Raw genomic sequence first — 27,344 nt, 5'->3', positions numbered from 1 at the left:
TTTTAAAAACTTGGAGATTTTATTGAATCATTAATCTTTGGAAGAATTGCTAACAACAGTCTTCTTAAATTCAGACATTCAAGTTTCACTTTAAAGGGAATTTGATGGTGAAGGATGTCAACGTGGCCACTTTTCTGTATGCGGCACTTGGAATAAAACGTTTGGACACCCCTTCTTTAGAATGTTTATCAGAGTCACGGTCCTCTTAGGGCAGCTTCATGAAGAGTCCATTGCCCATGGAAGGGACGGGCATGGGGCAGGGGAACTGAAAGAGGTTCATGTCAGCCGTGAGCGCGGCCATGGCGGCTGGGTCGTGCTCGATCTGCGTCCTGAGCGCGGGGTCGATCTTCTCCAGCCGCCGCTTGATCCTCTTGGCCTCGCGCTCGCGGATGAGCCGGGCCTGCCGCTTCTCGGGCGTCTCGTTGGCCCTCTTAAGGCGCATAGCGTCACGGTCCCGCTGCAGGCGCCGTGCCCGCTGATCCTCCGACTCCTGCATCCTCTGCATGCGCTTGGCCTCGCGGTCGCGCAGACGCCGCAGCTCCCGTTCCTCATCCGTCTCGCAAGCGCGCTTGTTCTTTTTGGCCGTGCGCTCACGCTCCAGCCGGTGCAGGCGGGACTCCAGGGGCTCGTTCTTGCGGCGCAGGGCCCATTTGCGCATGGGGGACTGGGACTCCACTAGCTGCTGGTAGGCCACGCAACTGTTGCACACCAGGAGCACGCCGGCCGGATACACAGGCATCGGACTCAGGATGTCCGGAATGGGAGGAAGACCTGAGGAGGAGGAGGTGAGGGCATCTGGGATGGACGCCAGCGACGGTCCTTCGGACAGCAGACTGTCGGGCAAGGAGGGAAACGAGGGCCCTTGACTTGAGGGGCCTTGACATGGGCCGGACATGTGGCACGTTCGATGGCCTTGACAGAGGCTGCTGCTGGGTTCATGGACTTGACATGACTGGGGACCTTGACAGGAACTGGGGCTGGGTCCAGGTCCATGACAGGAATGAGAGCCAGGTCCCGGACTGGACATGGGAGTACTGGAAAGCGAGTGGGTAAGGGGACAAGTATCACTTCCGCCGGAGGCATCCAGCCTGGTCGTGTCCAGAACATCCTTGAGCTTCTCCCTGAAATAAAATACCAGCAGAGAAAGCCAAGATTAAAGAAGATACACACAATTTAAAATCACACTTTGACTTTTCTTCTCCTGACACCAAATCAACCACTGAGTTCAAGTTCACACTCCTACACCAAATACAGTTCCCAAAATTAAAACAATTAATTTATTTAAATAATGACTGTATGGTATAATTTATTAATACTAATTAAAATATTAAAATAATATGGAATATTTATAAGGCGGCTCGGTGGCGCACTGGGTAGCACGTCCGCCTCACAGTTAGGAGGGTGCGGGTTCGATCCCACCTCCGGCCCTCCCTGTGCGGAGTTTGCATGTTCTCCCCGAGCCCGCGTGGGTTTTCTCCGGGCACTCCGGTTTCCTCCCACATCCCAAAAACATGCTTGGTAGGCCGATTGATCACTCCAAATTGTCCCTAGGTGTGAGTGCGTGTGCGAATGGTTGTTTGTCTCTGTGTGCCCTGCGATTGGCTGGCAACCGGTTCAGGGTGTCCCCCGCCTACTGCCCGATGACGGCTGGGATAGGCTCCAGCACGCCCGCGACCCCCGTGGGGACTAAGCGGTTCAGAAAAATGGATGAATGGAATATTTATAACAAATAACAAATAAATTTACAGTGTAATTCTAATCTTAAAAATGCACATTAAAACAAATGAAATACAAGCGAGTAACACCTGTTGAAGTTGTCGGTGTCTGTGAAGTGCGCGCCACACACGGCGCAGTTGGAGAGACGGTCTTCTGAGTGAATGAGAAGATGCCGTCCGAGCGAGCCAGGTGAACTCAGTGCTCTCCCACAGACGGGACACACGTAGCTCTTGCTGCTGCTCATCAAGCTTGTGTGCTGCTTAGCAAAAGATTCACATAAATATGATCACTTGAAAAAAACAAAAAAACATTTGCAAATAGTTGCTTTTACTTTGGGAAAAAAACAATTCCCAACATTTATCTCTCTTATCTGACTCGTGATGGCATTTTCTGCACTGTCAATCTGAAATTAAGTCCCTTTGAATAAAGGGATAGAATCTAACAAGAATTTTTCGCCGATTCATTGATTAAGCAACAAAATAATTGAAAGCTTATGGAAAATAATTGTTTGTTGCAGCCTTAGTACTGCTGTAGTGCAACAGTACAACATAGATGCTAATTAGCATTAACAATAATCACGAAATATCTTAAACATCATCTTAAAATACTTGTCATGTAAATTACATGTAATGTAAACATCAGTCTGTCCATTCAAATTATGCAAATATCAGTTATATTGGTGTTGTCGTTTCCATTTCATGGTGGAGCTTCACATACGCAGCTTCATCTTTGAGTGACAAGCCTGAGCTTAGCTCACCTGGTAGACATGGGAGATGAGCTTCTCTGGGCTGCTAAAGTCCAGCGTGCACAGAGGACATACAAAGTTGCTGTTGTGGTCTGAGCCTTCCTCATTCTCCTGCCGAAAAGCAAGCTCCTTTCAAATATATATTGTACATAGACAATGCACATTCCTAATTCTGCAAACATGTTAAGACCCTAGCAAAAATAGGTCAAATTGTGCGGTGGCCCACTGTCCGTTTCGCCCACTTCCTGAAGCCTTTCTGCCGATGCAGTTTAATGACATGTTAAATGTGCAAGTGAGCCGCTATGACTCAGTCATTGAGACACGGTGCAGTGGAGCATCTTAGACATGACTCACCCTGATGCTGAAATAGAGAACATTTGCTAAGCAATAGGAGCTGCTTCGGCCTTTCACTTGTCTTTTAAGGGGAACTGAACGCTGAAGTTTTTGTTAATGTTCATTATGACGTACATAGACAGACTGGTAGGCGAAATCTATCTGACAATTGTTTTCATTAAAGATGGGAGAGTGATCTATCGGGCACTCATGAAGGATGCAGATATTAACCACCGATACTTCAAGCAAAAAAAAAAAATATGACTGAAAGCCTTCCTCGCCAGCAGTTGGTCTACTGCAGCCAGTTGACATATCATGTGCATCAGAAAAATAAAAGTCTCTTTTGAGAATTATGTCATTGTGCTCACTTAAATTTGATGTATGCGCCCCCTCGTGGAGATGAAGGGGGAAGTGCCACCCCCACATTAAGTGATTGTGTTACATCCCTCATCCCTCACCTCTTTGACTCCTGCTCCTTGCAGGCGGCACGGCGCCCTCTTGGCAGTCATGTGGTCGTCGGTCGAGGCGTTGGACGAGGAGTCCGGGTCGCTTTCGCTGTCTTCTATGGAGGCAAACACAGCCCTATCAATACAGACGGGACAACAGAGCACAGGGCAGGGCTTACTCTCACTAACACCCCTTTAGTGCAATCAATGTTGCCGCGTCCCTCCGTCGTCCTAACCTGTGCCGCTCTCGTGTCCGATCACTTCCTGCGAGTTGCTGCCGCAGCACTCATTGTCTTCGGTGAACTCGTCCCTGCCGTCCATGTTGATAGTGTGCTGAAATCCCGTGATGCCGGAAGTGTGGAATGGCCCTGGAGAGAAATAGTGGGATATGATTCTCAGGTGTGCCCTACATAGAGTGCTAGATATGGTTTTCTTGTCAAGATAAAAACAGAGCACGGACAAAAAACAACAACAATGAAGTGACTCGTGATAAAAATGAGTTTAAGACTCCGCTTAATATAAACTGATCAATGGTAATAAAATGGTTTATAGTGGGAGCCCATTGAACAGGGGTGTGTAGACTTTTTACATGCACTATAATAATCAGTTTAGTCGCAAATTAATGACAAGAATGGCCATGCGACTATATTTAGCTGGAGCTTAACATAGCAAAAATGTATTAGGCAACAAAACAATGACACAAGGCTCTTGATCTCCATAGCAACGTAGAATCAGCCTTTAGTGCCTTATTTACCATAAGAAGTCATTAATTTTTCAACACTTGTGCATGCACCAGTGGTCCCCTGAAAAACAGTAGCTCGTGCGAGCCTCTCCTCTGAGAACACTTGTTTGATTATCAATGCTTGCGAACAAAAGCTAGACACCTCCCAAAAATCTCTGTAACCACCTAGTTAATCATCATCAAACAGAGCTTTGGAATGCATAGGAGGAGCAAAGCAAGGCAGACCAGGCCGCTTTCCCATCAGCCGTCCTGCGCTGGGACATAATGAATGCGATGCCAGCCGAGCGCGTTGACATACGCGCACACTTCATTTGCATCCCAACCCCCCACCGCCGTTTCACACGCACATGCAGTTTGATACATGCCGCAGTCCCACAGGGGGAAGTAGGTTGCACTCTTTTTTTTTTTTTTTCCTGGAGCTCGCCATCCTCCTTCTCTTCTCTCTCACTTCCACCCACACAGCCAACAGCCCGGCCGCCCTCGTGTGCAGCTCCTACTACTTCCACACCGCCAGCTCAGAGTGGGAGGACCAAGCTTTGGCCATGTGAGACTTCCTTTTAGCTCCTTCACTTATGTTAGCGCTCTTGACCCCTGCAAAACTGCACACAACATCCCTTCCCGGGAGATACCACTGACACCTTGAAAAGGAATAACGAATAATATTTGTTGATTAGGTTTCACGCGATCAAGACTTTGGAGCCGATCAGCGAGTTTAAAAAAGAAAAGCAATAACCCATCACCACCAACAGCAGCAGTTTGACACATTGGTGAATCATCATCTGCTTCAGTAAAAAAATGTCTGTTGATTTTTTTGTTGTGTAATTAAATTTGACATATCAAAAGTAGTAGCGGCATAGGCACTCAGTATGTGTTACTGGTATCGGTCCAAAACGCATTTCGAATTTTCCTACAATTCTTAACCTTTTAAATGATAGTGAGAAGCTAGATTCAAAATTGTCATCTGTATGTCACGAGGTTTGTTATTCTACTACTTGGGCACTGACTAAACAAAACTGACGTGCGAATCCAGTTTGGGCACTTTTCCCATACAACCCCATTTGTTTGCACTGCTGGAGTGCGTCCGAGTACTGAACTATGGACCGGCACGACGAGCGAGTTTCACACAGCCTTGTGATTGATGTGTGGGAGATGCTCCCTCCCCCCGCTGTGAGTCTGTGTCTGTACATCTGTCTCTCCTCCCTCCCTCCCTCCCTCCATCAGTCTTTGCCACTGCGATGTTATCTGTGAGTGTCTGTGCGTCTGTATGCAGGAGGTGACGCAGTGTCTGACTGAATCCAGACAAAGAGACAAACTCATCAGCCAACAGACATGAGACGATGAAGAGGAGGAGCTGGGGGGAGATTGGATTGAGCAAAACATAGAGCATACAACGCCAAAACTCAACTTTGTGTGCCAATCGATGAATTCCCCCCCCCCCGCCCCCTTCTCATTCTTCTTTCAGTCACCATCAAAATGCTGACACAAAACATTGTCTGAACCTGCAGGAAATGCCGCATTAGGGTTCTGATCTGAATAGCGGGCCCGTGCATCAATGTTAACGCTTGAAGTTGACTAATTGCAAAGAAGACTTTCCACTTGGCCATCCGTCTGCTGCCGGTACCAGACCGCAACGCTCTGCGGGACAGCGCAATGTCCAGCTGACAAAATGTCTTCATACATCTGTGCCGGTACAGCAGTTAGCTGCGGCCATCTTTTTCATCAAAATGTTTCACCTAATAATTCACAGACAGCAACTTTGTGCTACAACGTTCATTGATGCAGCAACTTTAACCTAAGAAAAAAAAAAATACACAAAAAAAACTTGAATGCTGCAAACAGACAGACGCAAAACCTCCAGGCAAAAAGCAAAACCGACTTCAAACGTTCCATAAACGTAGTGAACTTTGGGACATATTTCAAACTCTATCAGAAAGTCTTTGTGTCCTTCTTTGTTGAATTACTTGTACAGACAAGACCAGTCATGATGTCACACCAGCTATTTTGGCTACACATGCTGAGGTCCTAACGCATGCCAGATCAGGATTTACTATTCCAAAGCGTACCATGGTGAAAAACTGGATCACTCTGCGGAAACATGACTATTTTACTATTCTGTTATCACACTCAACTCATTAGGGGTTAATCAATGCACAAGGACTGACTCGACATTTCAAACTAACAACCAGTAGCTGATTATATTTGCGCTCCTGTCCTGAATCTGGGATGTCAGCTTGTTCTTTTGTGTCATGAAATCAATTTAACAAAAATATATACAAGTCTCTTAGCAAAGCGTAATTGTTTTTTAGAGTCATTTCGAGCCCATTATTGTGTAGCTCTCAAAGCAGTATTGTGTGTGTTGCGAAATAGTGGAAATAAATGCTGTCAAATCAGCCTCCGGCAAGACGTTTTGCACGGGTAGGATGTTTTGGCAGAACATTGGCAGTCTCTCGAACCGAACACATCTATGGGAGTTGAGGGATGGGCTTTACCCCATGTGATGATGAAAGGTGGGGTAGATCCTGGACAGGGCAATTTATAAAATCCTTTGTAAACACATGTAGTAACATACAGTACAGTTTCACGTGGCTCCGTGTATTTCAATGGTTGACTATAGAAAGCTTGGGCATGCATCAAAGCTGCATGAAGCTCGCACCTCAGTACTGAAATCAAAAGGCTATGTTAACTGTATTTCATTCTTCCTTTGGAAAGCACACCAGTCATGTGCGGTGTCGGCATTTTCAATTCTGTTGACAGTCACACAAACTGCCAAAGTAAGCGCACTGTAGTAATCACACAACAGACCTAGGTGCACTTGCACATCAATAGCTGAAATACCTACAGTCAACTTTGAAGGGGTTGGTCTGTTTTCGCCTGGACATATTATGGTCCACCCCCAGGGAATGAAGAAAAAAAGGATGAGGAATCCCCTCCGAACCCCCAGGACGCCCCCTCCCCACACCGGTCCAGGTGGAAAATGTTGTGTGCCTCCACTAGAATCGTCGATTCAGAGGCAAAAAAATATATATAATATTAATTTTAAAAAAACGACTTCATGCGTCACATTCCTGCGATGGAGATAAAACCAAAAAGGTATTTCCAATGAACGGGTTCCATTTTACAACCGGATCGACCGAGGAGCCCCGGAGCAGCTCTGGTGAAGAGCCGCTGACGGGCGCGTGCACGCCGCTGACGGGCGCGTGCTCAGTGCGGCGACGCTCGAGCTCAGCTGATCTGTCACGTACAGCCTGCCGCGGTGCATTGCGGGATACGCACAGCCAACGCGGAAGTGTTAGCCCTTAAGCTAGTCGTGCTAGCAACTAGCAAGTACACATTTGCAGAATAGCCCCTTTCAGGAAACGCGTTCATTTTGGATGCAACAAAATTCGTTTCATTATTGAAAACTGTGAAAATGTGAACAGGTGTATTTTTAGGAAACAGTTGGAATTTAAAGAGAAGTATGACTATGACTATTCATAAAGTGTTTACAATTTGAAGTGGTTGCTTCTGCAGCATTTTGTGGAAATCACAATATTCCATCACTGGTGAGCAACTTTTAGAATAGGCCCACGGGTTACTCACTACCATGTGCCCAAAGGCACCACTTTGTTGTGAAATCTGCATTCTAAGGATTATTATTTTCACCAAATCTGATTTAGTGGATAATGAACATAACATTTTTATGGTGGAAGGTCTTGTGTTTTATGGGCCCTCAAATGATTTATACGCCCTTTACGACAGAGTGTACTAGTGCTCTGATATCAAGTGCATCGATATCGAGGACATATAATAAGTACTCAACCGATTTGCCATACACAACTATTAATCAATAATCGCTGGATTTTCATGGATCGTTGGGATGGAACAGATACAAAATGTGCCGCGAGGTGGCGCTCTTCGCCTCCACACACCCAGTGCCATAACATTACACTAGTCGTCATCACTGAATGCCACGAGTAAAAGGACCGCATCACAACATGGGATAGAAAAGTGATATTCTTCCGCTGGTGAGACAGGAGGGGGAGCTTAAGCAGAAAGTAATCCACATCAACAAAAATGATATCATTAAAAAGTGCCATTTGTGTTGGAATAAGAGGCGCTTCAAACATCCAGCACGGAGCAGACGGCTTAGGATAATGACTTTTTCAGTTCGATTTGCTTGTAAAAGCAATAAAACGATGTTAGCGAGCTGGCTAACAGGCTAGCTCTTTATAATAACGATGCATTAGAACAGGCGTTAGACAACACCGCGCACGTTCTAAACCAATGCGGACCTATAGTACTGGCGGAACAAGTGCTTTACCCATGTTCTTCGGCGATCATCAGCGGATCAGGCGTGCGTCTTGGAATAGAACAATGCCAGGATTTAAACAAGTCCTCCGATGAAAGCTAACGCTACTGTACGCTGCTAAACTTGAGCAAACCTTTCTTGCTCCAAAACCTTTTGGGACATGTCAGTGTAACCCTCCGCCTGCAGTAGATGTGCTGAGGCTGGAGTAGCCACCATTTTGCATGTCGAGTGTGTTCCTCCCTCCATTGCTTATAGAGACGATTCCACTTACTTTCTGGCATCACCACGGCTGGTAAGTGCATTGCAAGTGAACCCCTGTCACCAGGCGTGCGGAAACGGTACTATGTGATAGAAATAGTTGTTCGTTTTGTTGGTATTGACGTTGACAACTCAGTGTCGCGCTGCATAGGAAGTGCTCCTCAGTGCACCGGGCTTGTGTCTGTCAGAAGCTAAGTTAGGTAGGCTACACACAACCATTCATACTGCGCGACTACGAGCTACAATCGCCGTGACAGCACCGTAGATCAAATTCTATCTTACCCGGCTCACGCAATCATCACCCTATTTGGGTGACAGCGCCGGTGATATTCATTGAAAGAAAACGGGGGTATAAACGACTGAGCAGGTAGCAGGCTAACAACGCCTTGAAAAAGGCCGCATCATATCCTGTGGACAGGTTCAGGTGTAATTTCCAAACACGATCGGAACATCCTCTTTACATCGGAATTATTTTGGGACCCAAACGTCGTGTAATAGTCTAATGTCAGTCAAGGGGAAGGCAACTTATTCCCAGGGTGTTAACTTTAAATGCTATTGCTGTTAGCATGTTGCTAGCCGAAATGTGTAGGTGTCATTTGTGTCACTGGAAGCAACGTTGCAACATTAGCGAGCAGGGAAATGTAAAGCCTTGCTGTGGATCTCTAACTTTTTGGCCAAAATAATTAACCTGTTTAAGTAACACACTAATGATCAACAGTAAAATACAGTAGCTTAGTAGGCCCAAGTGCAAGTAAAATATTTGACTTATGAAGGTATATTTAATATTTGCAACGCACTAAGAGGGGTTGCTAATATTTGGAGACCTTATTTAACCACACAAGATGAGCATAATATTCCACCTTTCATTCAGTCGTATTCCCAGTTGACACTCATTAGAACTAAACAACATTGTCAAAAAAAATGTAAAAATAACCACTGGTAAGAGACGAGGCACAGCAATTTACATGTACGTTCCTTTTATCGTCAATTATTTTTTTACTGCCAGCTAAAGGGAGAATTTGCGATTTGAATACTGTAAATAAGATTTGAATATAGTGTCACTTTACTAACCTCCCTCTACTTGTACTGAGTGCAAAACCTCTAAAACGCTTATGCATAAGATTACCATGTTACTTCTGAACTGCAAACGTACCCTTATTGTCTTTCTGACTGGAGCGTGGCAGGTTCGACTGTAGAGCGGGAGAGGTCGCAAAACTCGGTAGCCGCCTGCGTGGAGTTAACCATCCATTGTAAAGAGCACAATTTGCATTCAGCTAAAAAGTATTGTCATCCATGTTTACCTGAAAGTATTTCTACAAGGTACATGTCATGCTTGTGAAATGGTATCGATGTGTAATATCGGAGCAGTTTTATGGATAGTATTGGGGCTGACATTTAGATACATGGATGTTTGCATTGTCTACGTTTGACAAAGAATGAGAACTTAACTATGCTAAATGACTTTTTGAAACAAGTTTTACATCTTTTTGCCCTCTGTGTGTACTCAGAATAATGAATAATTCACCACAGCTTTCAAGAATGCGATTTTCAAAGGCTGTTTAATCTGTTGTTGATGCTTGTACTACTGCAGGTTGACTTCTCCCAGTGGTAAACGGATGCTTTGGCAAGCTTGTTTGTCGGTGTCAGCCCCCTGAAAGAAAATCTCGTGCAACAAAACTCACGAGGGGGAAAAAAGTGTTAGGAACATTTCACACTATATTCAACTATTCCCATATGAACGGCATATTTGGCACCTCAATAGGATTTTTCTTGATATGATAAACTGCTTCTTATCCCACCCCTCATCGTATAGGTTTGAGTATTGTTTAACATTAAAGTCATTTAAGTCACTTATGTATTTTTGTAAATGGTCAGAATTGGAACCGCCTTTGAGAACACACAAAATGCTGCCTCACTCATCCTGACTCTCACCACAGTGACATTAATTCTAATGACTAAGAGTATTGGGTATCAAAAGAATGTAAGATGTAAGAAAGCTGCCTTGTTCTGCATCCAGGAGGAATTTTTAATTAAAACAGGCAGCTCTTGATAGGGGCTGGATTTAGTGTTCAACACAGCAAGCAACTCCAGACCCCTTTTGAAAAGACTGCAGGTTCCATGGACGGTGTTGGATCACACTCGGCAGTTTGCTTTGTAGCAAGAGTTATTCCCCTTGACGCTGGATTTGACATTTTGTCGCAGCCTATTCTTAGCTTGTTTATGAACTGACAATTTGTGTCATGTTGCGATATATAGTTGTTTTATTTTTTCAGCAATGGCTTTAAAATCCTTGTGACAGTTGTTAAAAAGAAGTTCACAGACGGCTCTTTCACCCCTTGACCGCTTCAATATTTTATAACTATTGATGGTTGGCTATATTAAACTAGTTTACATCCATTTGTTGTCCATTTGTACAGATGCGCTGTTGTGGTGCACTTTATTAGGTGATGACTTAAGCAACTCATTATACCTGCCATCTGTGGTCAATTTTAAATGTTGTCATTGTAGGAACACTAAACGAATTGCAGCCAGGGACAAAGTATTTAACCACACAATGAGTGTGGGAAATCTTGTGAGAATTTTCTGGCACACCCTGTGGTGCACAAATCCATTTTGAAAACATTGGATTTGCTTACATTTGCTACACAAGCTTAATTGTGTTTGGCAGTCTCCCAAGTGTACTAATTGGCGGTCATTATCAACTATAATAATAGTTTCTCGGTCCATAGTTCACCCTGTTTTTGTTTTTTTTTTTGTTTGGTTTTGTATTGGATTGGGTGTTAGCGTTAATAATCATGGGAGAATTTAAACACAAGGTGTGTTCCACATATAAATCCATCAACCTTTGCCCAGGGCATGAAGCCTGTTTGTTGTCAGACATTTACCAAGGTTTAGCGTTTTGCCTCATAATTCTCCTCGCGCTGTCAAATGAAACGACCCCAAAATGGCTTATATCAATTGGAAGCTCTTAAGTCAGTTATTAGTCATACCATCAGCGGATGTTGTTGGACATTCTATTTTGGACCTGGCGTTTTAGTCTGTCATGCTTGTTTGCCGCCTCTGTTGCAGAGAATGCCAGCTCCGATCAGATTGCGGGAGCTGATCCGGACTATCCGGACAGCGCGGACCCAGGCAGAGGAGCGCGAAATGATCCAGAAAGAGTGTGCTGCTATCCGCTCATCTTTCAGAGAAGAGGACAATACATATCGTTGCAGAAATGTGGCCAAGCTCCTTTATATGCACATGTTGGGCTACCCGGCGCACTTTGGGCAGGTAAGTTACCAACAAGTATAATACTGATAGTCTCTCGGTAATATCACAATCAAAACTCTCCTTTCCTTGTGTTTCATTTCCAGCTTGAGTGCCTGAAGCTGATCGCATCGCAGAAGTTTACTGACAAGCGAATAGGTTATCTGGGAGCTATGCTGTTGTTGGACGAGAGGCAGGACGTGCATCTATTAATGACAAATTGCATTAAAAAGTAAGCTGGCAGCCCGAGCTTCAATGTGCCCATTAATTATTCTGCTGGGAAATCTGTTGTTGTTCTTCAAAGAAACGTGTTGTCTATGAGTGTCCCTAATTTTTCTGACCTGTCTCTTTGTTTAAACGCAACCAAGATGCATATATTAAACAATGCAATTATCCTCTGTTGATCCTCAGTGACTTGAATCACAGCACACAGTACGTCCAAGGGCTGGCCTTGTGCACTTTGGGCTGCATGGGCTCCTCAGAAATGTGCCGTGACCTAGCGGGAGAGGTGGAGAAGCTGCTCAAAACATCCAACTCTTACTTGAGGAAAAAGGTGAGCTGCATGTCAATGAACAAAGTGGTCCCGAGAATTCAAATGAATGTCGTCTCAAGCACAAAACTTGCAATGACCCCTCCTTTTCTCTTTCCGTTATCTGTTCCCCTCCTTTGTTTTGTGTCTAATATGTTTGTTTTGCTGCCAGGCGGCGCTGTGTGCGGTTCACGTCATCAGAAAGGTTCCTGAACTCATGGAAATGTTCCTTCCAGCCACAAAAAACCTGCTGAGCGAGAAGAACCATGGTTAGTGCAAACGGTTTGTCAGGATGTGTTTAGTGCCTGCCCTTCACCACTGCGACACTCGTACTGTTCCCTGATTCTCTTGATGTGTCAGTTACAGAGCAAAATAGAATTAATGAGCAACAAAAAAAAAGATACTGATTCGGTTGAGAAATTCGGATGATCAATATTGAGTATTTAGACTTTGTCTCGAATGCCTTACAGCTTTAGGTTGAATAAACTGTTAAAGTAGTTTCCTCTTCTCAAGTACCAGTGCTGTGCTGTCTGAAAATATTTTTAATAAGAGTGTTTAACACCAGCATATTTTATGAATTCATCAGACAAAATGCTGAAATAATGACTCAAACAAATAATTATCATTTTATGTTTTTCATCTCACTATAACTCATAGCATGGTAAAACTACAGGTACCCGCAAGGGTCATAAAGTCAGCAAATTGGTGTTTTGAGTGAAATAAATTGTCATAGTAATCAACGTTTTCTCCATACACTTTTGACCTGCATTAATTAATCTGTCTCAGATCAGTGAATTCTTTTTTTCATAATTTATTTCCTCAAAATGGTTCAGTTTAAACACGTGCGTCACTGCTCATTTCTTATGCAAAGTGAATGGGGGGGAAGTGTGGTCTAAAGCGTAAGTACATGTTTGAAAGCTGCTTCTGGAAGTAGAGAGACACTTTGGTTGTTTGGCCGCACACTTTCAAGCAGACAGAGAATATGTGCGCATATTGTGCGCATATATGTGTCCCCCCCCCCACACACACACACACACAACTCCCTCACTGTAATGATTTCTCGTTTGTTTATCCCCTAGGTGTTCTCCATACATCTGTTGTCCTCCTAACTGAGATGTGTGAAAGAAGTCCTGACATGCTGTCTCACTTCAGAAAGGTACAAACAAACGCTGTCTTATTAGCTCATGATATTTACCTGAGCTAATATGATTAGTTGCTGTTTTTCCCTCATTAAAAGTGCACCAAACTGAGCTGCTTTAATGGAAAGGCTGCATGTGATGTAAGAGATGCTTGAGCTGCAACAAAAAAATGGACAGAAGCTAAAGGTAGAGAAGATTTAGTGTTACTGCAGTCTCATACCACTCGGTGTAGAAATAAGTTGATGCTGTGGCGGCAAGCCAGGAGTAAAAACTTTGTAAAAGCCTGAGCATGTCCAAAGTTGGGAAGAATTTTGGTAATAAATTACAACAGCACTTCTATGATTGCCTACTCATGAAAACCATCTGTGTTAGCAAATTTAATATACCATTGTTCGTTAAAATATGGTGGTGCCAAGCTTGGTTAACTCACCTGTTAAGGCCCTACCTTGAAAGACATACACACTCAAAGTCACAGATAGGACAATAGAATTAAAGAATGGCGACCCGAAGTGGACAAATATCTCTATCTCGCATGCATTTTATTTGATTTATAAATGCTAAATATTTTGTTTCAGATTAATCAATGTGATTATATTATGAGTTGAGTACCCAAATGTATACATTTTTGATAGCTGCAGCCCTAAAAGAACAGCCTGCGATAATGCCCCTGTTTTGTTCCCCTTTTCACAAACATGACATTTGTGACTACCTCTGCTAATGGCAGCATTTAATGCCTGCATTTGTACTCTGCACTTTTCTAATGGATTTAGCCGAGTAAGATCATGTCATACTTAAAAGTGTCATACTCGATACCTCCCTTGTGTTCACATTTTCATCTCTCAGTTTAAGATTAAGTGAGCACTCGTGAGGGAAAGTTAATGGCAAAGCTCAGCACCGTCAAAACATGCACATCCAGCTATTTTTAGGTAACGTGCAGGATAAAATGTGTATGACGGCAGAAAAAGTAGGGGATGTCTGCACACTGGATTAACAGCTCCCAGCACTAAAATGACACGAAGCAATGATTCACCGGGCGAACCATTAAAGCCAAGAGAGAGATTAATCCCGTGTGCCTATAGCCACTTCTCTAGCAAATAAAAGTGGCCATTGGCCAAGTGGAATTCTGGCTTACCCACTGTAAGACAATGCTAACACCTGGGATTTTGCCTGAATTGTGCGTCGGTGTTTTATCTTTCTTTTGCTGATCTTTTTTTTGCTTGTACTCTATTTCACTTGCTGCTGTCGTCTCTTGATGCAGCAGAAAATATGCCTGAAGCGCCACCCCTCATGTTCATGATCTACTTATTTTGAGCTCTCTGAAAGTGAATGATTTTCCACTCCCTAACATCTACCTCATATTTTTTCTGTCATTTGTCCTTGTTACAATTCCTGCATTGTGTTAGAATGAGAAGGTAAGAGTGCATTCTGATTTCATAGCTGGTGCATGCTGTAATTAGTATTCACTCTTCACAGTCACCTGAGATGTAACCAATCTGTCCTGTAATTCATGGTGCTTTTTTTTTTTTTTCCTTCCTCAAAATTGCTTTAATTTGGATTATCTTGTACGGTGGTCATTGCAATGTCAGTGTTATCGATAGTATCCAATGCGGTGGTTCATTTGTCAACTACATTTTTTAAAATCTGATTTGCTAAGTACACAACTCATCTGGTCACCGTTGAGTGGGTCGATTCTCACGTGATCGCCAGAGGTGTTGTCACTCGGAACCAGTACTCGCAATCTTTGTCACAAGGGTTGTTTTCATGTACCGGGATTTACAAAGATAACCCGCCTTGTGTGTGTAGTATGAAATTTAAAGACACAATGCTAATGTTAAGTTACGGCAAGAGATTTGTTTTATTTTAGGTTTCTTGTCGCCATCCGCACAATTTCTGTAAAATGTGTGTATCCGCTCAGCTTGGTTTTGACCAGAAACCACTGCACAAACCGTTGAATTAGTTTTCAAAAGTAGAGCGCTTGATTTTCTTGTGATTTTTTTACCAAAATCTAATTCTAAAATAATGTTTATTTTCACAAAATTCTCAGTGTAGTCATCCTGTTACATAAATGCATTCTTCTAACCAAATATTTCTCCACAAAAGATTTTATGACATATCACGAGATTTTCATTTTGATTTCCTATGTTTTTACTTTTTAACTTGCTAACCCCTCCGTTTTGTTCCCGATAGTTGCTAATGATAATAATGACCCCATTTAAAATTGTATTTTTCCGAAGGATTGATGCAGAGTATTGGAATATTCAAACATAATATTGTGACACTACCTCTTTTCTCTTTTGATCTTGGTCTCTTTTGCAGCTGGTTCCACAACTGGTGAGAATTCTGAAGAACCTAATAATGTCTGGATACTCGCCTGAGCATGATGTGTCGGGCATAAGCGATCCTTTTCTGCAGGTAAATCTCCTCAAACATCAGTTTGAACATCAAGCACACTACTTATGCGTAACCCTGATTCTAAATATGGTCAAATATTATTGTAAAACACTATTTCAATTTTATTCTTACAATTTGTCACTCCATACCTAGAAATAAAAATGTTGTTGCAAAAGCTAGTATGCATTTGGGGCAGAGACTCTTAACGCTTCGCTTTTTCACCCATTGGCACATATGAAATTATAGCTTTAGACAGTGCGTACTTTGGCTTGGTAGTTGCGGCGGCTGGCCCAATCTCACTTATACCTGGAAATGTGTCTTTTGCCAAAATGTCCTATGATACAACATGACATTTTTGATGAGTTGTGATACTGTTCACTTGCCATGCGAAAGTCCAATCGCGTTTGGCACGGTTGTTTGGTGTGCAGCAAGTCATAACAAAGTTAATTGCATTTCATGTCCGTTGACCGACTTGTTTTCCTTTTCTTAGGTGAGGATATTGAGACTACTGCGAATTCTAGGCAGGAGCGACGACGACTCCAGTGAAGCAATGAATGACATTCTTGCACAGGTTAGTTGGTTATTGCTTTAGAAGACAGTTTGTTTCTTTCTTTCTTTCTTTCTTTTTTTAAACTCAGCTGTGACATTTCCTGCACAGTCTTTAGAGCAGCAGACACACATTTAAACTAGCACATAGCAGCTGTGCACAGTTATTGTGTTCCATAATGAGGCCCAAATAAAATTCTTAATAGGACAAGGACGGGACTGATCACACAGGAACAAATGTTGTATGATGATAAATAGAGTGATCCATCGTCTGAAAGACTGCTGATGCTTTATTCAATCTGACAGCATTGTGTTCATCAGTCCGTACACAAAAATATCAATGAATACCTGACTACTTGGACCCTCACCAAATGCCTATAAGGTTGAGTTTAACAACTATGTATTTGATTGTACTTGGGTTTAGGTTGCAACAAACACTGAGACAAGTAAAAACGTGGGCAATGCAATCTTGTACGAGACTGTGCTGACCATCATGGACATCAAGTCCGAAAGTGGACTGAGGGTGAGCAAATTCAATTTATACCCATCTTTTATTTATTATGCTAATCTGACGTATAACGCTTTGTGTTACAGGTTTTGGCAATTAATATATTAGGTCGATTCCTCCTTAATAATGACAAAAATATAAGGTAAATCCTATTTTTACTTGTGTTTTACTGTCTTCTTGATTGCAAAACTCTAAAAATGCTAATTAAGTTGGATATTTACAAGTTTTCACTTGTATTCACCTGACACTTACATTAGGCCAAAACTGAAGAGGAGAGAGCGGAATTTAAAACATTAAGCAATGTATTTTAAAATTCACCCCTGCAGATATGTGGCATTGACATCTCTACTAAAGACGGTACAGACTGACCACAATGCAGTGCAGAGGCATCGGAGTACCATTGTGGATTGTTTAAAAGACCTTGACGTGTCCATCAAGAGGTAAGGGGGTGATTTTCAGTAGTTTGACACCGAGGACATTCACCCATTCACCTTTTTACGTAACTGTTTTATTTCTGTCCTTGATTTGCTCCTCGCTACTGCTACTGCAGACGTGCAATGGAACTGAGCTTTGCCCTGGTGAACGGCAACAACATTAGAGGCATGATGAAAGAGCTGCTCTACTTCCTGGACTCGTGCGATCCAGAATTTAAAGCAGACTGTGCATCGGGAGTCTTTCTAGCAGCAGAAAAGTACGACATTGACGCACGTTGTTCACATCGCTTACTGTTGAATGACGACAGAAATGCTGTGTGATGATTACAAGAGTGATCCATCGTCTGAATGAATGTTGATTCTTTGTATTATCTGACCGCATACGTCACTTTATCACCTTGTTGTATTGGGTGTCACAAACGTAACATTTCCTGAAATATAAATGTGGCCTTTGTGTTACAGGTATGCCCCTTCAAAAAGATGGCACATCGACACTATAATGAGAGTTCTGACCACAGTACGTTTCAGCATACACCACACCCAGTGATAAAACTGTCCATTAAAATTTATTTATTTCTATCGGAGAACTACTCGTAAGTGTTTTCATCAACACATCTGCTCGTTTTTTGCAGGCAGGCAGTTATGTCCGCGACGACTCCGTGCCCAACCTTATTCAGCTCATCACAAACAGTGTTGAGATGCATGCATATACAGTACAGAGACTCTACAAAGCTCTTCTGGATGACATCTCACAGGTCAGAACTGGGACCCGGCGTCAGATGTACCGCAATTCTTGTGCACTGTTTTTATGTCATAGAGAAGAAGAGATGGACTCTTGTTTCTGTCTGTGTAGCAACCTCTTGTCCAAGTGGCATCCTGGTGCATAGGAGAGTATGGGGACCTATTGGTTTCTGGTCAGTGTGAAGAAGAGGAACCCATTCAGGTACATGTAGAAAGATCAAACCTTTAAAAAAATGTTTTAATAATGTCTATCTTATCTATCCTATCTATCTGAACACCAACGGTGCAACAACATCTGTAGACTGATACTAGTATAATACTCAAAGGCATCTCTCCTTTGTAAATTATTGCTACAAAGAAGCTGTGAGAGAAGCTGAGTCGTTAAAAATACATTAGCAGTTTCCAAAGGGTGTGGGGAGCCGGGAATTGCTTGCTGTATTTGATGACTATGTGCAAAACATTTGTCCATGCTTAAATATGCATGTTTCTAAACAAGGTGACTGAAGATGAAGTTCTGGATGTGCTGGAAGGGCTTCTAGTATCCAATCTGTCCACTCCTGTGACTCGAGGTTATTCTCTTACCGCCATCATGAAGCTGTCTACTCGCTTCAGCGGTGTCAAGTGAGTCATTGGATTTAACACTACGTATAATGAGGCTGCTTTGTAGTAGTTAACTAATTTGGAAAAACATGCACCCCTTCAATTTCCTGCCAACATTGAATTTTCTCGTAGCCGGATCAAGAAGGTGGTTTCGATATACGGCAGTAGCATTGACGTCGAGCTGCAACAGAGAGCAGTGGAGTACAACGCACTTTTCAAGAAATACGACCACATGAGGTGAAGTGGCAGCTAAACCAAAAGACCTAATACAAATAAAATGGACCATTCAGTAAGATTGCTCTTTTCTGTAGTGTTGCTGTTTGGTTCATCCTCCACTGCTTGTTATCCCCCTCAGGCCAGCTCTCCTCGAGCGAATGCCCATTATGGAGAAAACAGCCACTAATGGCCCCACCGAGATTGTGCAGACCAACGGAGAGACGGAACCCTCTGTTGGCGACTCAAAACATCCACCCCTTGTCAGTCAGCCAGCCAACCAGGTGAGCGAACCCACCCACAGATGGAATACATCATTTTGGAGTGAAGCACATGTAAATACTGAAGAGGATGACGCACTTGGCACTTATTCCTCGCAGGCAAATGATTTATTAGACCTGCTGGGTGGTAATGATGTGGTGCCAGTCATCCATACCGCAGTGCCACCCAAACCTACGTCGTCGGGAGGAGAGCTGCTGGACCTGCTGGGTGACATCTCGCTAAGTGGTAGGGTACTCCAAATCTACCATATGTGGTTTTATTTCAAACATGTTACTCAAAATTTGATTAATTTCAGTATACTGTAGAATAGAATCCTCTACGTGATATACTTTTTGTTCATCTCCATCGTCAACATTATACTGACTCCGTTAATTCGTAGAAGCTATGTACACCGTTCCAAATTGTTATGCATGTAGGGTTTTAATTAACCTTTAGAAAAAAATTCTGTGAAATATTGTTTGTGCAAATTAGTTTTCACGATATCGATCTGAAACAGGTTTGCTAGTTTATTTCCCTGCTGAGCCAATTTCTAGGGAAATTACTTCCACCTTATTAATCACGTCACTGTTTTCATACAGTCTGGGGAAAAGAAGGATCTTTTTTCTGATTAAAAACCGTGAACTAGTCCTGTCTTGCAACAGGAATAAAAACACTGGCCATCTAAAATTGTGGTTGTAGTTGTTAAAAAGGCCACAAGGCTGCAATGTCAGCAATGTAGCGGAGTGAAGTGTTGTCTTTGAGAATCCATTTTGCAATTGGTAATGGCGCATCAAACTGTGGTGTGACCTTCCTTTCCCAAGGCGCTCCAGCCCCTGCTCCTGCTCCCTCTGTTCCTACCTCCCAACCCCCTTTTCTCCTGGATGGCCTTTCCTCCCAGCCCCTCTTTAATGACATTGCAGCTGCAGGTGAGACTCCCATTCTCTCTTTACCCTCCACAGCGCATTCGAGTGGCTCATTTCCAAACACCTGCCCGCTCTCAAATCTTCCCGCAGGTATTCCTCCTATGACGGCCTACAACAAGAACGGCCTGAAAATAGAATTCACCTTTGAGAGAGCAAACCCCAACCCCAACGTCGCCATCATCACCATCCACGCTTCCAACTCCACAGAGGCAGACATGACAGACTTTGTTTTTCAGGCTGCAGTACCAAAGGTAAAGGGGCGGGCACCAAATCTGCCAACATCGTTAATCGTTTGTGCAAGAACGCGCTTGTGCTCCATTCTTTTTTCTTGGTTCTTGTTTGGTTGGCTCATTTTGACTGGCGGCATCGGTGCAGGGTCTTTCTTAAACGTTTTTTTTTTTTTTTGTCAGACATTCCAGCTGCAGCTTCTGTCCCCCAGCAGTAATGTCGTCCAAGCGCTCAACCAGGGAACCGTCACACAAATCATCAGAGTCCTCAACCCACAGAAAGTTAGTATGCGCTAGTCTGAGTCATGGTGTTTTTAAATTGTCTACACACCCAGTATTTTTTTTAAAAATGCCAAGATAAATCATCTTTTCCACCATTAATGGGCCTCGTGGACCAGAGCTGGACATGCCTGTTCTAATTTTGAGTTGGAGGGGAAAACAACCATGCTTTACCGAGGAATGTTGTGTGCGCCAAACAGCCTTTTTGTAATCATGGCCAACCATTAAGACAATTCAGTAGTGGGACTTGGGTTTTTTTTTTTTTTAAGCTAAGGCTTTTGTTTTGCCACCCTCTCTAGCCCAGGTTATGAAGAAAACACGAGAGTGTTGTCTATACTCAGCAGCGGGTATTTACTTGAATCCTGGTGTTTGCGCAAGGGTGTGTAGACTTTTTATGTCCACTGTATTTAACTACTCTTCCAATTCTAGCAACAACTGCGAATGAGGATCAAGCTGACGTACAACCACAAAGGCTCTCCGGTGCAAGACCTGGCTGAAGTCAATAACTTCCCCCCTCAGTCGTGGCAGTGATGAGTTGCTTCTTTTGCTCCTAAAACCCCCTCTGACGGGGACTATGAATTTTTTTATTTTTTTTTCACCTTGACCTTCCTCCTCCCTCTTTCTTCCAACGGACTCCCCCTCAGTGACGTCACTAAACGCACAGCAGAGCGTCTTTAACAAAGGAAAAACCAGTTGAGATGAAGAGCCGTTCGATAAGCGGGATGATCTGTCAGTGAGCTATCTGCTTTCTTTCTTTACTGGTGTCATCATCTCTTGTTAGTCATGCCACTTTTGTCCCCCCCCCCATGAACATTGTACTAAATATAACAATAACTCACTTGATAAAATGAATATTTATAATTGCGCTGAGCCTTTAAAGCCCTAATAATGCAATCTTCAGATAATTCACTTTTGTGACCTTTCTCAGTTGAAAATGTCGTTGCATTTCATCACTGTCCGGTGGAGTCCTCGCACATCTAAAATTACTACTGTTCAGGAAATACAAACAAAAGGGCCATTTTGCTTGTTGCATCATTCAAGTTGGCGTTTTAACTCCCACTGTGCATCAACACAACCCAAAACAGGCTTACTCAAATGTATCTGTCAAAGTTTGGATATCAAAACACATCCGGACTTTGAATCCCAATTTGACATAATGCTGCACAACTCCCACAGAGTTGGAAGGAGGGCTTAGATAGTTAGCGTGCAAGCTATTCAATAGATTTGTGCTGAACCTATTTTCAACACTTTATAAATTGTTTAAAAATCTGAGAAAAATAAAACAATGCAATTGGTACATACATTATTATCGTTGTGGAAATAGTTTCTCCCCGACAGCGATGATTTTCAGCGACGATATTCTTGCAAGGTAGACTATCCGGGCAGTGTGAAAAATATATTCAACTTTATAAAACACTCACATTTTGAGATGATTATAATCGTGATGCGTAAATCAATTGTTTTTTTTTCCCCTGTGTGGCTCTAATGCAGTAAGCTGGTTAGTGAGATGCGTTTGTTTTACCCAGTTGAGCTTCTCACCTCGCACAAACTTCTGTAAATGAAGCCTGTTCTGAATGTAGTTACATGCACTGAATGCTGTTCTCCCCCATCTCCTTATTTCTCCTCCATCGATGATACGGCCATCACATCGGCACTATTTCTGTGAAAATATGTTTGATTTCTTTCAGTAAATCGGCTTGATTATTTATGCCTGATATCAAAGTGACGTGCCTTTCTGACTTGATGAGAAAAGTTTTGCTTGCCTCAAAGTGAGGAAAGTGATTGTGATGGATTTGAACTGCTAGATCATCTTTCACCTTATTCAAAGCGCATTTGGTTTTCACTCTGGAGAGCTTTACCGGACCTCCACAATCACGCAAATGCTCACAATCTGATCCCAATTGTCCTGTGAGTGAAAACGTTGCTGAGCTTCATTTTTTGCCTGATAGGCCCCAAATGAAGCAAATCGTAAAAAAAAAAAAAGGCAGCTAATAGATGTCACCTTTTTTTCAAATGATGCCATCAAACGTTGTCACAAAATCTCATTTAATGTCCTGTCCCAGTTTTCAGATATGGATTTACCTAATTAATCGAGTGGGGACTTTTGTTTAGTCGTGCGCTTGATTTGGCGGCTCTGGTCTTCTCTGTCACGGGAGGCTACCGTTGATACCTCACAATCTTCTCTCTTTCTACTGACTCGGAGTGGTTGGCCTGCTTTTCGTCCCCGGTCGCAAGCGAGGGGCGCACAGCTGCATGAAAGCTGATGGCCGTTTGTACGCGTGCGCCGTAACAAGTTAGCGACAACCAACCTTAGCGGCCCCACAATGCTTTGATATTCAATCACTATGCTTCACTATCTAACTCCTGTGACCAAAATCGGAGAGACTATTAGCTTTGGAAATATTTTTCAGCTACGATATGTGTATATGGAGGAAAATAATTTCACTTTTTTTCTGTTGTTGACAAATGCTATATTAGCTTGTTTTCTGTACATATTGAGGGCTTTTACAAAATTTTTGTCTCTTGTACTATCTTTCATCCTTTTTTTAGATACCATTTTCTAAACCAGTTCTTCACTATGTATATTGTCTAAATTAGTCAACCGTAGACGACATCAGGCTTCCCTGTATCACCACTCATCCATTGTAAAAGGTATAATATGATCTGCTACCTGTACATTGTATATAATTGTAAAACAAACAAAGGCTGATCCACTTAAATAAAAACCCACATGAAGACTTCAAACGATTAGCTAGGACATCAAATTGTATGCATATATGTACAAAAGATTCTTAAACTGCAATCGATTGACGAGGATTCCTACTTGGCTCATGGGTGTGGATGTGTCGTCTTTTTACAAAGATAACTACTGAGGCTAGTCGTTAGGGTTTGCTTTCAATCATCAAACGTACTACTGAGAAACGGAAACGTTGCACAAGTAAGCTTTCACAATGCACCCCCAGCTTGCTTTGTCTCACCTTTTCTGTTGGCCTTGTGCGTGCCGCTTTTTAAGTGTGATTTCGTTCTTACATGTTTTTTTAATGCAATACTTTCCAGACACCTTTACGATAACGGTGGCCCGAAATGCAGGACTTTCCCGACACCTTTACTATAATGGTGGCCCAAAATTCACCCCAATTCAAGACAATAATACAACTGCCCCCCCATCCCCAATTATTACAGTACATGAATCCTCTCAAACAATTTGAAAGGAAAGCTGTTCGAGCATTTATTCAATATCCATCCTAGTAAGCTCTGTTCTCGTAGTTGGACATTTCAGAACACTTGTCGAATGAATGTTTTGTGATACACTACTTGTAGGCATGTCACACACTAGTTGCAACAATGACATGAAATTGTATTTCTTGTGTGCAACCAAAAAACACTGGACAAAGATGCATTCTGTAATTGTTTTATCATGAGTGTAACTAGTGACATGATCAAAATGTACTTATTACAATCTAGTGCTTCACTGGCAGTACTAGTAGCATGCAGACGTCATACAGGGTACAGTTTTTCCTCACGAGTACTAATATACCAAAGTTGTCCAGCAATATCATTCAGGAGTGGGAAAAATTACTATTAAAACACTTCAGTAAGATAGTCATTCACTTTGTGTATCCTAATCGATCCAGTAACTAGTGAGTAGTAGTGGCCGTACGTGTACGTCAAAATGGATATCAAGGATATGGAATAAATACTCAAACGGCCTTCCCATTAATCTCGACTAAAACCTGCTTTACATCCCATTCGCCACAAGGGGGAGCTGCGCAACACTAGAATGCGGGTGGGAAGGAAAAGTTCAGTCCAGCTTGCTCACGTTTGTTTTGTGTGTTTTTGTTTTTGTTGTTTTTTGAGTAGTGCGTCTTCTATGCTCGTTTTAGTGATGCTCATCACTTTGGTAAATGAACCTAACACAAGTGCTTTGGACACATTTGAAGGAAGAAAAATTATTAGTGTAATCTGTGTGTGCGTGCTTGGTTTACCTGATTTTTTTTGGGGTTGCACATTCTGAGCTTGCAAGCTGCATGTGAAAAAAAAAAAGTCATTTCTACTTGACCTACTCATTTTTGTTTTTGGGGTAGCTAATGCAAGGAACATTTGTGAATCTATCCCACCCCGTCATAGGTTACTCGTGTGTACAATAGGATTTTGTTCAGATAGTGGTCACATTAAGGATTAAAGAAATGAAGTGCACCCCTCGGCTCGTCCTGACTGTAAAACAAAATTGATTTGTTGTAGCGGAATGAGCGCCTCTATTTTTCTTTTGTTATTTTAACCCCGTCCAAACCCCACCAAATTTGACGCGTTGAACTGAACCCTACTGTTCGTACGCGGCTCGAAGGTGAGTGTGACTGTCAGACTGAAAGTATATGATATGATTGAAGATGACAAGTTGTAAACTATTAAATGGGATATTTTTAATTGATGATGTGTGTTCTTGTCATTTGGGTTGCAGAAAAAGATCAAGCAAATAAAAAGTTAATACTGTAAATCTAGCTTGGTTTTTTTTGTGACATGGAGCATCGATGCACCACGGACATTATTGAAATACGAAGACTTTATATTTGGAGGAAAGACTGGATCGGGAGAGAATGTAAGTTCTTACTGTATTTTTTAAATACAGCAACATACTGCAGAAATTGTTTTATTGTATCACAGCTGACAGTAAATAGTAATTTTAGATGATCAAGTAAAATACAACAACTGGAATGCAATGATGACTGTTTTTATCCCTCTATATTCCTTTATAACGTTATTGATGACAATTTGACTATTGCATTTATTGGGCAAATTTAAGACTTCTTGTGAGAAAAAAACATGACTAAATAATTTTCTTGCTAGTGATGACAAAGAGCTACAAGATGGGTATGAACTAATGCTCAAAGGCTTTGGGTGTGCTCAAAGGTCTGTGGATTTCCCTGCAAAGGGGGCCGTAGCTGCCAGAGCCCGCCCACGTCATGTTTATTGATCCGGCAGCGGAGGCCCTCCCGCAGGGAGCCTGGCAGCAGTCGACTTCAGGGGGCTCACTGACTATGGAGCTCCGGCTCTGTGTGCGCCTCCCCGTGGGAATCAGTCGCCAGCCGCCCCCCGCCATCATCATCATCATCATCATCACCACGCCACTCGAACTCTAGTGGTCTCCGCGGATCGCGAGCACCCATGGCGATGGAGGATCAGCCTGACAACAGCGGGGCTTGCATCGACAGGCAGCCGGACACGGTGCTCCACCGAGGCGGGCTCATCCACGTCGGAGGTCACGGTTGTCGCACCGGACCTTCCGCCGCCCCGGCCGGGATACGAGTGTTAAAGGCAGGTGATATTTACCCCCCCTCCTCTCTTTTGCACTTGTGCTTTAACATGCCTTTCGTTGAAAGGCGTCTTCTTGCATGACAGGGCAAAGTGCATGGGATACTCGTAATATTATGTAACGCGCTCTTATCTCGATACCCACGATTATGGGAATTATGATGATGTATCCTCGGAACGTTCACATCGAGCCCGGCAGGAATTGCGGGCATCGACATGCACAAGCATCTCACGCTGATTTAAAGGCGGGATAGCCACGCACAAACCACTCTACATCTTTCCTGTGATGCCAACAAATGAAATGCTCAGTTTTGATGGACACAGTCGGAGAGGTTTTAATTTAGCATTATCTTCTACTGCGTGGGCTCGAATTACTATTAGATCTAGTAGTAAGGTGACTATTGTGATGCAGCGTACTGCACGCAACAATCACCCTACTGTAGTATTAAAGAGTGTCAATTGATATTTAAGCCTTATTGGATTTATTGTTTGGACTTTTTTTTTTTAAATTCTTATTGTGTTGATGAGGTGTACCTAATGTTGTGGGCAGTGACATCATCCAGTGAATGACATCATTTTATAAGGGCAAAAAGAATATGAGAAGATATTTGTGTGGTGGCAGTGAACTCAATTTCACAACAAGCAGCACTTTGTTAGATTGTGAACAATTTGTAAAAACAGCTCCAAGCTTTTTATTGCCAATTCCAGTTGAAGTCAAACGAAACAAACAATGAAGAGAATTGCAGAAAAAAGGTTTTTGTACAAAATAAAATTATCTGGATACAGATACTTTTTAAACAGATGCATAGTCAATTGAGGAAATAAAATTCAGTTAAGTCAAGAACATTTTTTCTTCAGTTTAGCTTTACCTTAGTGGTCTGTTTAGCCTAATCCTGCAGACAAGCTAACCCTTTTGGTGTCTGATATCTGAACACAAATGGTGGAGCAAGGCATGTAGACAGACAATATAACAATACTCATATGAATGTGTTTTTCCATTGCAAAAAATACTAATATTACTGCAGCTTTCTGAGGCAGTCGTGAAACTACAATTATCACGAGCTACTATACTAGTTAATCTGTAGGATTTTTTTCTGTCACCCAAGATTTCATGTAGAGGGTACAGTTAAAAAGAGCATCCTTTGGACTGGTGTCATCAGGCGCCAGAGATGCACAGCAACGTGTCGTCATCATAGCTGTGGAAATTCACTCCATGCCTCCCAATGACTTTGCCAAGTGGAACCATATTAGTTCAAGAATAAGCAACCTAAAATTAAATTTTGAGGCGTGCCACACGTTAATAGACTTTCAAGATGCATTTAACAAAACTTACCATTAAACGTCTGTCAGTGAGGTAGGATAAAAACCATTTAGCGTAATGAAAAGTCATTATTTGTCTGACCTGCTCAATATCGCATGTGAATGAGGTCCAATGTGTTGTGATGATGTGCCAACAGAACAAATGT

At 42.6% G+C, this 27,344-nt stretch overlaps 2 protein-coding genes across 4 annotated transcripts; one reads left to right on the top strand and one right to left on the bottom strand.

Moving 5' to 3' along the window:
• znf821 (zinc finger protein 821) lies at positions 1-8,424 on the bottom strand. 2 transcript variants are annotated; one of them, XM_049718726.1, is made up of 6 exons: positions 8,283-8,424; positions 3,477-3,608; positions 3,253-3,356; positions 2,474-2,572; positions 1,806-1,972; positions 1-1,121 (listed from the first exon to the last, which is right to left on the bottom strand). In XM_049718726.1, exons 1-6 carry the CDS (start codon positions 8,284-8,286, stop codon positions 206-208), a joined length of 1,422 nt encoding a protein of 473 aa, XP_049574683.1. In that variant the 5' UTR covers positions 8,287-8,424; the 3' UTR covers positions 1-205. The 2 variants fall into 2 exon arrangements, with proteins under 2 accessions (XP_049574683.1, XP_049574682.1); XM_049718725.2 differs by lacking the exon at positions 8,283-8,424 and adding an exon at positions 6,822-7,937.
• Positions 8,413-24,997, top strand: ap1g1 (adaptor related protein complex 1 subunit gamma 1). 2 transcript variants are annotated; one of them, XM_049718718.2, is made up of 23 exons: positions 8,413-8,562; positions 11,598-11,801; positions 11,885-12,009; positions 12,189-12,330; positions 12,479-12,575; positions 13,386-13,462; positions 15,762-15,857; positions 16,327-16,407; positions 16,807-16,905; positions 16,977-17,032; positions 17,217-17,330; positions 17,441-17,581; positions 17,787-17,841; positions 17,957-18,079; positions 18,178-18,267; positions 18,562-18,686; positions 18,798-18,902; positions 19,021-19,162; positions 19,259-19,385; positions 19,961-20,065; positions 20,153-20,313; positions 20,473-20,571; positions 20,998-24,997. In XM_049718718.2, exons 2-23 carry the CDS (start codon positions 11,601-11,603, stop codon positions 21,097-21,099), a joined length of 2,463 nt encoding a protein of 820 aa, XP_049574675.1. In that variant the 5' UTR covers positions 8,413-8,562; positions 11,598-11,600; the 3' UTR covers positions 21,100-24,997. The 2 variants fall into 2 exon arrangements, with proteins under 2 accessions (XP_049574675.1, XP_049574676.1); XM_049718719.2 differs by lacking the exon at positions 19,961-20,065.
• Positions 24,998-27,344: the final 2,347 nt, after the last annotated feature.

Source organism: Syngnathus scovelli, chromosome 4 (genome assembly GCF_024217435.2).
Source record: "Syngnathus scovelli strain Florida chromosome 4, RoL_Ssco_1.2, whole genome shotgun sequence".
NCBI lineage: Eukaryota > Metazoa > Chordata > Actinopteri > Syngnathiformes > Syngnathidae > Syngnathus > Syngnathus scovelli.
This window is presented reverse-complemented; position numbering and strand designations above follow the sequence as displayed.